Here is a 13,611-nt window from a genome sequence, read left to right as displayed (position 1 = left end):
GTACATCTCTCCACCGATTCTTTATTAGCTTGTTGATTACGCTAGAAAACTCTTCAGAGAGTTTTGACCTAATTAGACAATTGAAATTGTCGGAAAAGTCTCGTAAACAAGGAACTATATATAGAGTAAAATCATTTTGAAAAAAAAAGGAAGGTAGTTCAAAGTCAAAGGTGAGAAATTGGTTAAGGAACTACAACAACAGAAGGTACTTGTACCAAACGCTAAGTTTTTTTTCATCGTCTTCTGAATTTGTTTCTGACTTCAAATATACATGAATTATCTTTCACGTAAATGAATGAAGGAAACGACTCGTTGTACTCGATGGCTTCACCGTCAAGCCCTCGCTGCGGTTGCTCAATCTTGTATAGCCCGGATAGAGTAATTGAAGCATTAAAATGCTATGCACGCGTCACATGGAGCGTCACATGTCACATTAATCAAAATGGAGCGTCACAATTATTCAAGTCTCTAATTGCTAAATGGAGCGTCACATGTTACATTAATCAAATATATAACTTTTGTCTGGAATAGTCAAATCTTAAAAATACATTAATTAATTACATATTAATATTCTTGAAAAAAACTGTATAAGATATTCGAAAGATGCTAATTGAAAAACAACTAGTCAAGAACGGAGATGGAACTTTTGAAGGGGGAAAAATATACATTCTCTGGCATGAGGCGTTGAAATGACCTTTCACCGAAGTTGTTGTTCTTACCTTCAGAAGTCTCTCGGACTTTATCATTCCTGTCATGTGTAGACCGTGGAGCCTTTGTCCCAAGGGTTGAAAAGAGAAAGAGAGAGGAACCGCTTCTCTCGTTCCCGCTCCGGTAGCCCTGTCTCGAACTCATGGCTTGAGGTAACGCCATGTGGCTTCTCCTTATCAGTTTCAAGCTAACCAATTGTCTATGCACCTCCTCTGGTAACAGCAGTTTGAATCGGTCTAGATTCTCACCTAGTTGTACCAATGAATGTCCGGTTGAATAAGATCGAGGAAAGAATATCTCAGGAATCTGCCAGCTTGACGGTAACCCGGTAGATCTCGATCGAGGTATTCCATAATTTGCATTATTATTCCATGCCACACTATTACCTGTGAAATTTCTCTCATTGGGGTGTTCTTGAACACCTCTTTGTGCATTTCCCGTTTCAACATCCATGCTCGGATATGGAAACCTTTCATACTGTACAACAGTTCATGGCCTGCTGCCTCAATCTCTGCACTATAGAATGTTTTGTGCAAGCAACAAGCTACTGTGCTTAATGAGATAAATATTACAAGCAAAATGATTGCAATTATCAATTCCGTGAAAAAATTGGTTTTCCTATTGCGGTCAGCAGATTCCGACTCTAGCTGGCAGGTTACGTAAGGCAAGAAATGGAAAAGTAAGAGAGGCAATAAAATACTTGCTACGATCCGACGGATGGGATCTCTCGTGAAGATATTCATTATATGAACCTCCCTTTTGTACTCTAACCGGTGGATCACTTGTGCTCCATGTCTCTGTTTAGAGCAGCAGAAAGAGAAGAAGAAGAAGAAGAAGTCGATCGTAGCAATAAGATCTGTTCGTCACAACTCGATATTAATATTGTATTACTACTATGCTATAGTTTTTGTTTTGGTCTGGGTGATTGGTCTAGCTTTTTCCTCTAAAGTTTTGTTTTGAAGAAGTCTTTATGTCCACTGTATAAACGTAACACAAGTACCAGTCTCTAGTCTCCTCTCTGTTAACTTATTGAATACGCAACGTGACTTTTCCGACAGTTTTGACCTAATCGTGCTCTCCGACAGTGACTGACCAATAAGGAGCTAGATAACCATCATATGATTAACTAATAAACGATGTGTGGTCATTATTATGATAGATATTCCCATATACCAATTCCACTGAACCGTAGGTATTAATATTATACATGTAATATATTGACTATAATCGAAATCGACTTAATTCATCCGAATAATCACATGATGGACTAGCTTATAGTAGAAACTAGATAGCTTGGCCAGCGGAACAACTTCCATTGACCATTGCACAGCGAAGCTAAGGCCTCAGTTCCAGTTTCTACGTTACGCCATAACTTTGTTCCAAATTAAAATCGAACTCAAAATTGTACATGCATATATATGTTTTAAGTGACCAGAATTGTTCTTAATTTACCATTTTAGATGCTAAAAGCAATTTTTCGTTAAAAAAAAAATGCTAAAAGCAATTAAGAAAAAATATGGTCCATTTTTTCTCATAGTTTAAAATAAAAAATGGCATATTTTGACATACCAAGATAGCTTTCTTTTCTTTTAATATAAAAATGATATGTGTATTTTTTTTTTTCCAATTGACAAAACTCTTTTTCAAAAATCATTGAAATGATGTAAATACAATCTTTTCTTTATCAAATTGAGAAAATGTGTTAAAAAAGTTGGGTTGACAAAAAAAAGGTAAAAAAGGTAAAAAAAAAAGAAAAGAAAGTAATGTGCATTAAAAAAAATCATAGAAGTGAAAAATATTTGAAAACATTAAAACTGAATCCATGCAAAATAGTTATAGATGCTCACCACTACATGCAATTATGAATTCCTCATCACTACAACATCGAATTATCACACTTAATACGCCACTATTTATTAATTTTTTCTTAGTAAACCACCATTTGTTTTGTCAAATAACTAATATTTAAACGTCCCTGCAAGTGGCTTGCCACTAAACCATACCACGTCGACGTCGAGTTTGAGTTAGTTATTTGACAAAACAAATAGTGATTACTTATCGATCACGTTCTAGATATCAATATATCATCTAAATTCTAAAACCAAAGGTTAAATGTTTCGATCTAGTTCAGTTCGAGTTTTTTAAGGTTGTGTTTGGTTTTATAAGCCAACAAATAGTGGGTATTTATCGATCACGTTCTAGATATCATCTAAATTCAACAACATCGAATTATCACAAAGTTTTTTTGACCAAGAAAGAGGAGTAATATCAATTTCGTCCGGAAAAAACTTATCTATATCAACACAATATTATTCACAAATACAAATTCTTGAACGGAAAATGTTAAGTCAAAGGTGAGCTAACACGATTAGGGAACCACATCAGCACGACAGATAGGGCAGGTGGAGCTATGAGAAAGCCAGATGTCTACACAGTCAGCATGAAAGACATGTACACAAGGTGGTACCAAACGCAGCGTTTCGTCGTCTTTGAATTCATTCAAACACACTACGCATTCTAGCTCGCCTATACCTGGCTCAATCCCTCTAGCTTCCTTGTAAACAAATGAAGGACACGAGTCAATGGCCTCAGGGTCAAGCCCTCGCGGTGGTCTCCTCGGACTCATTCCAGCTTCCTCCGACGTGTTCCCGGCTGAGGCAGACCGGTCTCTACATCGTCGGATGAAGTAATTGATGCAATAAAACGCTATGAAACCGATGCTCGCGAACGCGAAAAAAATTGTGCCTTCGTTTCTTTTGAAGTATGACATGTTTCGGACTTTAACATCTTCTTGAGATTTGTAATAGTGGAAGAGATAAAAGAGAAAGAAGTGGCGTTCACGTCTTCTCTTCGTAGTTTCTAGGTAATTTCCACGCGCCACCGTGCTTCTTCGTGTTTCATAATAAACAAGTGCAACGACTCTAGCACTTTCCTAGTTGCTTAGACAAAAACTAATTTGAACGAACATAAATGAGTTTGAATAGTTTTTGAGATATAGTTTACTAACACCGATCAAACTAAAAAACAAAAAAAGTCAAAAATGTCAATGTAAACATGATTATTATTTATAATTACACATGCACCGTAATGTCAATGTAAACATGATTAATTATAATCACATACCGTATATTACATAATGATGCGTTTGATACTATTATGTCGGTACCTGTGACGTCAAAAAAAACGTCGGTATGTGTATGTAAATTAATTTTGTACTCGAGCACGTAAACATGTACACATTTATAAAAAAAAATCAGTATTTCTCAAAATGAGATTACTAGTGATTTCTTATCAAATTAATGGTATTTAGGAGATGTATTCAACTTGACATTTTAAGTAATTTGTGTGAAATTTACAAATTCTATGTTATTCAATCATGGATTTTAAAAAGTCTATTAAATCCACTGTTATTGAACTGATGATTTAAAAATCTACTTTAAAATCCATTAAAATCCATTGTTATTGAACTGATGATTTAAAAATCTACTTTAAAATCCACTGTTATTCAAAACAGTTTTGTGGATTAGGATTTTAATAATTTTTAGGATTCTGGAAGATTTGTTTAGTTAAAAATATAGAAATCCAAATCTCATGGTTTTAGGTGGGTTTTGAAAGAATTTTACAGAAAATCATATGAACTTCCCTAAAATCTATCAAAATTCTAAATTTCCTAAATCCCATCAAATTCTCCAAAATCTTGGTTTGAATACACCCCCCCCTTAATATATTGGTAATCCTAAACCTGATCATTGAAATAAGTTGACTATATAGGAAGGCAATGCCAATTAGACCGACTAGGTGAGTGAGTGGAAACTGAATCAAAATGAACAGATATTGCATGGATGGTTAATTAGAACTTAGGAATATATGTATGAACTATATTATATGTTAGCCTAGTGAGACGAGATAACCATATATATACTCATTAAGCAATATTATTGGATGCATGAATTTTTTTGTATGAATGTTAAATTTATTCATCAATTTTTTCTTATTTTTTTACATTATATGAATTTTTTTGTATATATGTAACCCGTCTGTTAAATGTAAGAGACGGGTTTTCCTCTACAAAGATGAAAATCTGATATTTAATATCAAAGAAGAAAGTCAGTTAAAAATCAAGGAAAATAAGAAAAAGAATCGTGTGTTGTGTATGTGAGAGTGTGGGCAAATTAAAACGATTGTATCTATACATAATAGCAATCCGAATAAATGCCATCAAAAATTATGTTTTTAGTATTTTTTGGATAATTTTCTAAAAAAAATTGTAAAAATTTTAAATTGTATGTTTTACAAAAAGTTGCGATTGTTCATTGTAACGGTTTTTTGTAAAGTTGCAACTGTTCATTGTAGAGTTGTGTTAGAAATCTGAATAAATGCCACAAAAAATTGTGTTTTTTCAATTGTACCTTTTGGATAATTTTCTAAAACAAATGTAAAAAAAATTTAATTGTGTGTTTTACAAAAAATTGCGATTGTTCATTGTAACGGTTTTTTTGTAAAGTTGTAACTGTTCATTGTAGAGTTGTGTTAGAAATCCGAATAAATGTCACAAAGAATTGTGTTTTTTCAATCGTACATTTTGGATAATTTTCTAAAATTCTTTTTAAAAAATTTAAATTATGTCTTTTATAAAAAGTTGTCATTATTCATTATAAAGGTTTTTTTGTAAAGTTTCAACTGTTCATTGTAGAGTTGTGTTTATTCGAATATTCATATCTTTTGAAATTTATATATATATTTGTTTGTTTGAACTATTTTCATTTTTTTGCCATGACCCAAAATAATATAAAATTTTAATCACAATGGTTTTCACATCGTTCTAAATTATTTTCTAGCATTCATTCTTTTAAAAGTAAAGAAATTCCTCCAATTTTTGATTTAACAAATTTTTTTTTGAATGATGAATATAATTTGCAACTTTTAGTTAATTTTAAATATAAAATTTAATAAAAATACCTAGAGTTCTTTTTCCGAGAGTTATATGGTTTATATAGTATGTTTTTGAATTTGACTCTTCAATATAATAATAAAAATGTTTCCTATTTAAAAGCAGTTGATATGGATTATTAGGTAAAAATATAATCAAGCGTAGAATTGTGTTTTTTTACTATATTTTATTTCTATTTTTCATCACAACTTTTCGTTGCAAAAGATGTGTCTATTTAAATAGTCATGTCTCTTTTAACTCTCTTTGTATTTATTTATTTATTATCTGTCTCCATTTATTTTCATTATAATTTTTATTAACAGATAATTTGTAGAGAAATGAACCTTCACGAGGTATAACCTCCAAAGTAAGGTTATTGCCTTAATTAACCATAGACTTATGAGAGAAGTAGTAACTAGTAAGTTTGTGTTAGTGGCGTAGGTGGGAGAGTTGAAGTACGCAACTCAACATTATCACCTTTTTTCAGCTATAAATGGAGATGTTTAGAAGAGGTTTTCTTACATTGCAACACACACAAAATTCTTTCACAATATCATTTCATAATTTTTTCATCCTTTTCTTTCTTTCTTTGATATCATTGTGAGAAAAAATGGCTAATGTTGGAAACACTAGTGTGGATACTCGTCTTGAAGAGCTAGATAGTGAGAGCAAGGAGTTGAAAGATGAGTTTGAGAAGCTCTGTGCGGAGACAGTCCAACTTCATCCTGCAACTGGTCAAACTGATGTTGGTGCCATTGAAGAGGTCAAGAAGAAGTTCAATGATATGCAAGTGAAGTTGGAAGAGATCTCCAAGAAGATAAAAGAAGTTGAGAAGGAGATGGAGGAAACCCAAGAGTGATAGGTTACTTTTAAAATTCCAGAGTGAAACTCTCTTATAAATAAGTAATTGAGATATTGATCTTGAAGGCGATTGAAATATATAGACATGTTAATTTATTTTTTTCTTGAACTATTTAAGTCCAGGGAAACTTTCTTGTAAGTAAAATAATTGGGAAATCATTGTCTCTAAACTCTGATGAGTTTTATATCCCTAAAATATATATGCATGTTTGGTTCTGCATTTCTTCTCTTCTTGTTCCTTATGAGTCACATACTCTATAGTTGAAACATATATTCTGATTTCTTGATCGTTTATCGAGTTCTTGGGAAATAGCCATAAAAGATTTGTCTCAATCACAATCAGAAGTTTAACTCTTGAGGTTTTTAATATTCTAGCTATATATTTTTAATCCTACAATTTATTACAAAAAAAAAAAGAAGATTAAAATAGTTCAACCGACGATGAAGTGGTCTTGTCCGATGAAATGAATTGGGGATAAAAACAAAGCACTACTATTTTTCTTTCATTTCCTTATATGTCCATTGAAAACTTCAAATTATTTACTAAAAGAAAATGAACTTGTGGAATATTACAAAAAAAAACAAAAATTAAAACACTCTTGGTAACACGTTTTCCTTCATCGTAATTACTAGATTCTTTGTTTTCGTTTAACAATAAGATCCCCTAATCATGAACTCATATTATCAATAACCGATTCTCTCTCTCTATATATATATATATATCTCCTGAGAGAAAACGTAAGGCACTGTTTTCTTATTTTTGTGTGTGTTAGATGTTAACATGTTAATGCTTATCACTAACAAAGAAATCATTAAAGACGTCTTGATCAAACATCCAGAGCTTAGCCAATAATACATTAGGTTAGAGCAGAAAAGTAACATTTACATTTTATATTAATTTATACAATATAAAACACTCTATATAGGGAATGTTGATGTACTCTATATTTGTTTATACAATATAAAACACCTGAATATATATAAATATCATTGTTGTAGGGTCATGTTCAATTTTAGCTATTTCAAAAACAAAATATAAAACACTCTATAGTAGATCCAAACCTTAGTCCTATTAAGGTAGAAGCGTACAGCGTACGCGTCCATTAAACTAGAGAAGAAACAATAACATTTAAGTTTTATAATTAACACAAAACTACCTTCTGAAGGTAAAAGTATTGGGTGCTTAATAGAATAATATCTTACACCATCTTCAATGTATTATTCTATTTTTTTTTGCTCTAAAACTAAATTAGGATCCGCGGTACACCGCGAAACAAATTATTTATAACTAAAACATTTAAATTATAAGTTGCATTTGTTGGTTAAATATGTTATAGTTATTTAATAATTAATAATTTTATGGTTTAAAGTTTAAACCATATAATACTGCAATATAATTTATTTTTTACAAAATATTTATTAATCAATTTAATTAGATATATCTATTGTCGGATACCGATAGTTGATATATCTATATTTTGTCTCTCCTTAGCATATATTTATCATCCATTTAGCTAGGATAACTGATTGTTTTGCATCATTTTCTAGTCTTTTCTATATACTTTGCATGTCTAGGTAGTTTTTGCATCATCCTTGCATATATTGTACATTTCAGAGTATTTCAGGTATTGAGGAGACGTTGGAAGCACATCTGTCCGAGCCATGCTCCCCAGCGCATCCGTCCGAGCCATGCTCCCCAGCCGTCCGTCCGAGCCATGATGACATTGCATTCCATTCGACGCGCACAGACTCGTTCGCACATGTCAGGAAGAGAGACGTTTGGTTTTACACGCTCGAGGAGATTACCAAACTGACTCCTTACCTTGTCGTTTTAAGTTTTAGGGCTTTCCATGTTGGACAACTATATATACATTTTGTTAAGTCCTTGCTGAGACATCTTATCTTTGATCTCATTTTCGTTTCTGTTCTTAAGGTTAACCTAGCCACCTAAAAAATGTTCTGAGAATTGTAATCTGACATCTCCGAGTTTATTCAGTCTTTGTACTTGATTCCTTCTCAAAAGTTGTTCTTCTCATTTTTTATCTACCTAATAATGCTTGGTTCAATGTTTTCTGTGTTTGCATCTTGGATAATGATTTTCGGATCTGAGTAGTGTAGTAGTCATTGAGGATGAGATAGATTAGGTGGAGGATCTTAGGATGTAGAGTGTTTAAGCTTTGATTTTTATGATTCTCTTCTGAACTAGTGTTAGAAATGCTAGTTTCTCTCTGATCAATTGGAACTAGGTTTGAGACATTTCCACACACAAAAGGTGTTTGATGAAATGTTTGACCAACTAGTGCCAGAGACTTACGTTCCTAGCCTAAGAGATTAGTTGTCTAGGATGTTTGTTGACATGAATGAACTTGTTTGTCACGCCTGCTCAACCATGTTTCTTTAGCGAGAGCTGGGTATGGAAGTGGTTGAGTCAGAGTAGCTTTTACAAAGAGATTGTATTAGCTAAGTTGTGATGTTCGTTGTCTAGGGATAGATTGCTTGTGGCATGTTAAACACTTTGTAGACTAGGAGACTTCACCTACATCAATTACTCCCATCCTTAGGACCTCTTTCTTCCTGATTTTTATTACATTTCTGAGACTGTTTCGTGTCTTGCCTTTTAGTTCATGCTTAGACTCGTTTTCTGTTTTCATTCATTTTCGCTTCCTGTCATACATTCTCGTTTCTAGTCCTAGAACACATTTCCGTTTTGTATTCTGATCATTCTAGGATTGTTAAACAAAAACACTCTCTTTGAATTGGCTTGACTTGTGAAATCTTGATTGCATCTTAATTGTTAGTGAAGTTTCCCAACTGGATTGACACCTTAAGTATTACAACTGCATAATGTTAATTGAACCTGCTAGGATAGACACACAAAAATCATAGTATCAATAATGTTAACAAAATAATGAAATGATGTTTTACCCCTTTAACACCAAATTAATGATATTTTTAAATTTATCTAAATATCGACAAAACCCTTCCCGCTATATAACCCCGTCGCGAGATATTTTAACTCGCACTATATAATCTTAATTTTTAATATTTATTGTTTTTATTATAAATATTAGATTGAGTTGATATGTTATTTATTAAGGTTGTAATTATTTACATTTTATAAGATTGACGCTTCTTATAAAGTTTAAATATTTACAATACTTGGAATTCTTAAAACGATTGAGTATTTCTCATATTTATAATATTTAAACTATATTTCTAATATTTGAAACTTCATAACGTTTACATATTATTAATATTTTTAACATTTATAAAGTTTAACTTTCAAAAAAAATATAAATATTTATAAAATATAACTTTTTAAAAGTTTTAAAATTTATAATATTTAACTTTTAAAAAATCTTTAAAATAAAGAACCTGAATAAACCAAATAAAAGATTTTTAAGTTTGAATGCCTGATAAATCAAGCTTTCTACTCATTTGTATTATGAATCATTTTTGTCTCTTTTATAGTATGACTCTGAACTATTGCTCAATTTTCTAGGCGATGTGGGATATTGTACCCATATTTTTTAATTCATCTATTGAGTAATATATGTCCGTTTTTAAAAATTTGTATTACATCATGTGTATGAAAAAATCACAATTTTTATTAACTAAATGTATTATAGAATAATTCAAGATAATTTAAATATAAGTTCAAATAAAAATGAAAGGGAATCATAAATTTATGTTTGAATGAGGTACAAATATTTCCTTAATCTTTTAAATCTTACCTATAATTAATTTTAATTTTTTGGTAACTAATATTAAATTAACTACATTAAATGTAAAAACTTTCCAAAACGTATTTTTGAGCAAAAACTGCTGCAAAAATACTAGTATAGATAGAGTAACTCTAAAATAGAGTAGGGGGTATCTCTGCAATGTATCTAAAAGAGAATATTCTAAAATATATTCTATTTCTATTTTTTTTTGGTACCTTTTATTTATAAAACTTACAAATAGATCGTGAAGTGACCTTAGTGCAGTGGCATGAGGTAAGTCCATTTATAGAAGGCACCATAACACTAGGGATCGAGTCCCGCTTCCTACGAATGTAGGAATTTGGCTAATGGGCCAACCAGTTGTGGCCCAATGGTTATCAAAAAAAAAAACTTACAAATAGACCCATATTTGTTTCCTGCAAAACTTTTATAAATCATATTATTATTGAAATTGAACATTTCATTAAATTAAGAAAATTACAATACATCATATAAATAATAAAATTAGATTTTAGTTTATACACCACCATTATTGAATCTTTCTCACAAATGATCAATTAAAGCATTTCGAAGTGAGAAATGAGCTTCTTTATCTTTGATTTTTCTAAATCGACCAAGAAACTCTTGAAACCGCAGCATTTAGTTTAAAGTTTAAACTGGTGTATTATTGAAGTCTTGGCAATGGAACTTTATCTTTTTCTTTACCAAAATTAAGTAATTAACTTAGCTAAACCCCTAAGTTAGAATAGAATTTCGATGTATGTATATTAGTACATATTTTTTACTTACCAGGTTAGCACACATGTTCTATATATATATATATATACTAGGTGATACCTCGTGCTGTAGCACGAGATTATATATATTTTTTAGTTACTTTTTTTGTAATTTGTATTTTTGTAAGAGTCAATTAGCTGAATAACCAAATTTACAAATTTAATTAAGAATATAGCATATTAATTGAAAAAATTGGAAGAATAGGAGGAGGGGTAGATAAAATTACCATTTTGGTGTTCTGGTTATTTGGGAGGTGGTGGCCAGTGGCCGGCGGTGGCCGGAGTTCACCGGAAGTCGCCGGAGGCCAGAGTTTGCCGGAAGTTGGAGATGGCCGGAGTTCGCCGGTGGTCGGAGATCGCTGGAGCTTAGAGTTCGCTGGAAATGGTAGATGGCCGGAGTTTGCCGGTGGTTGGCCGGAGTTCACCGGTGGTCGGCCGGAGTTCGTCGGAGGTGGTTACCGGCGGTGGTCGGCGGTGGTGGTGGTTGAGGGAAAACTAAACCCTAGAGGATAAAACTATGAACCCAAGGGGATGGTGATAAAGAGGTGGAGGTGGTGATTAAGTGGTGGAGGTGGTGGAAAAGAGAGAAAGATGGTGGTGGTAGGAGGGTTAAAATAGTATATATTATAGTTTATACACAACATATCACCTTTTAATGGTTAGAATAGTTAGATTTTGAATTATAATTTTTTTGTTGGTTATACAATGCAATTCCCCTTTTTGTAATGTACTTTTTTATTTTGACTTATTTTCTTTGTTTATATAGTGTTTATTTGTATATTTGGGGTTATACAGTAAATTGGAAATCCTAATAGAGTAAGTAGTTTGTAGATAGTAGCTTTTCACGGAAATAGACACACCACAATATTGGATAGTAGTTTTGTAAGAGAATAGACACTCCGCAATATTGGATAGTAGTTTTGCAAGAGGATAGACACACCGCAATATTGGATAATAGTTTTGTAAGATGATGAGTTTTTCTTTATTTTGGTTTGTCGTCAAAAGAGGAGAAGTTGCTTGTTAAATTTTAGTCTGAGATATTTCAATGGTTAGAAAACAATTGTATTTTTAGTGAGATTACGTATATTTAGAGTATTATTTAGAAGTTAATATTTGATATATCAAATCTCAGCAATTTTGTAGAAACACCAATTTAATTTATAGTTTGAGAAAAGTACATCTTTTAACGGGTTTAACTCAAACTTTTTATATATTTTAAAATTTGTAAGAGTAAAAATATTAATATTACTTAAATATTTAATAGACTTAAAATATATAATAATAGTTTAAACTTTCGACGAAATTCAAATATTTATATTAATTTAAACATTCTATAAAAAATAAATATTTATAATGTCTGAAACTTTTAAAAAAAACGTAAATATATTATAATATCTTTACTTTTTAAAAGTTTAAATATGCTCAAATATAGAACTAAATTAAACTGTTAAATTTGGATACCTGATAAATCAAGCTTCCTGCTCATTTGTACTCAAAACATATTAGTCATTTATTTATAGTGATTATGAACCATATTCCAAAATATTTAGGCGATGTGGGATATACAATACACCTTTTCTGTAAATTAGTTTACAACTTTACATATATATAATTTCTGCGTTTTTTATTATTATTTCCATCTATACTAATCATAATTAATTACTATAATTTCATTAAGGAAATATTGAAAAATCTAAACTAAATGATGATTTGTTTTTATTTAATTGTATTAAGTTGATTTGTTGTTTCCGTAAATATTTCATAATATAAAAGTAAATCAAATAAGTTTACATATATATAAAATTTCGTATTTAATCTATTGATTATTTTGGAAACAACAAAGTCACAATCCATAAGTATTAAAGATTTCTCATTATTATGAATATTCGTAATAATTATAGGGATTAAGTATGGTAGTAGTTAATATTTGATATTACTGAAGCCATTAAATACTCAGATACCAGTTTCCTTATTTATAGGGATTACACCTCTGTTTGGTAACGAAAATAACTATTCTTGAATCAAATAATATTCAGGATCCGAAAATGATTAATTTGGTGTACAAACAGATCCGCAGATTTTTCCTTCTGTTCTCGGGTAATTTTGGATCCGCATCCCGACCCACAAAATTTTGATTGATCGACCGAGGGTATATTGGTCATTTGTCAAAATCGAAACTATAGATTAATTAAATTAAATTAAGTGATTCTCTAATCATTTTTAACCTACCAAAACAAAGTCATGGCCCATTTTGAGTATAGGGAGTACTCTTGCTTTAATAGTATATATATATATATATATATGTTAGTTTATTAGACATTAGTACACATTTTATGCAGTAACAACATTAGTTATAAAAAATCCCCTATATATTAATAGAGAAGTACACTCTTCAAAAAGCTGATGTATCGCCGCCATACAGCTCCGTGCACTTTTTAGCAACATATCCTTAAATTTTCTATTTAATTACATAAATATGCCATTATATTTTCAAAAAACAATTAACTGAATAATAATTAGATATGTCATCATTTCTCATACAAATTTAAATATCATATATTAAAACTAACTAAATAATTACATATTATTTTAAAGCAAAACTTCCCTAAAA

The 13,611-nt window shown here is 30.9% G+C and overlaps 1 protein-coding gene and 1 pseudogene across 2 annotated transcripts; both read right to left on the bottom strand.

Moving 5' to 3' along the window:
• Positions 1–445: 445 nt before the first annotated feature.
• LOC104736934 (putative RING-H2 finger protein ATL37 pseudogene) lies at positions 446–1,759 on the bottom strand (annotated as a pseudogene). The gene has a single exon (XR_015577554.1). The product of XR_015577554.1 is annotated as a putative RING-H2 finger protein ATL37 pseudogene (transcript).
• Positions 1,760–2,980: 1,221 nt separating this feature from the next.
• LOC104736933 (RING-H2 finger protein ATL39) lies at positions 2,981–3,628 on the bottom strand. Its single transcript, XM_010457020.2, has one exon. It carries the CDS (start codon positions 3,476–3,478, stop codon positions 3,077–3,079), a length of 402 nt encoding a protein of 133 aa, XP_010455322.1. The 5' UTR covers positions 3,479–3,628; the 3' UTR covers positions 2,981–3,076.
• Positions 3,629–13,611: the final 9,983 nt, after the last annotated feature.

The sequence above is a fragment of the Camelina sativa genome, chromosome 13 (genome assembly GCF_030686135.1).
Source record: "Camelina sativa cultivar CO46 ecotype springtype chromosome 13, ASM3068613v1".
In the NCBI taxonomy this organism is placed as follows: Eukaryota; Viridiplantae; Streptophyta; class Magnoliopsida; order Brassicales; family Brassicaceae; genus Camelina; species Camelina sativa.
The sequence above is the reverse complement of the archived record's forward strand: the minus strand, read 5'-3'. Positions and strand labels throughout refer to the sequence as shown.

Excerpts from the sequence above, each read along its gene's own strand:
- LOC104736933 (XM_010457020.2), bottom strand. The coding sequence starts at position 3,478 with ATGTCATACTTCAAAAGAAACGAAGGCACAATTTTTTTCGCGTTCGCG.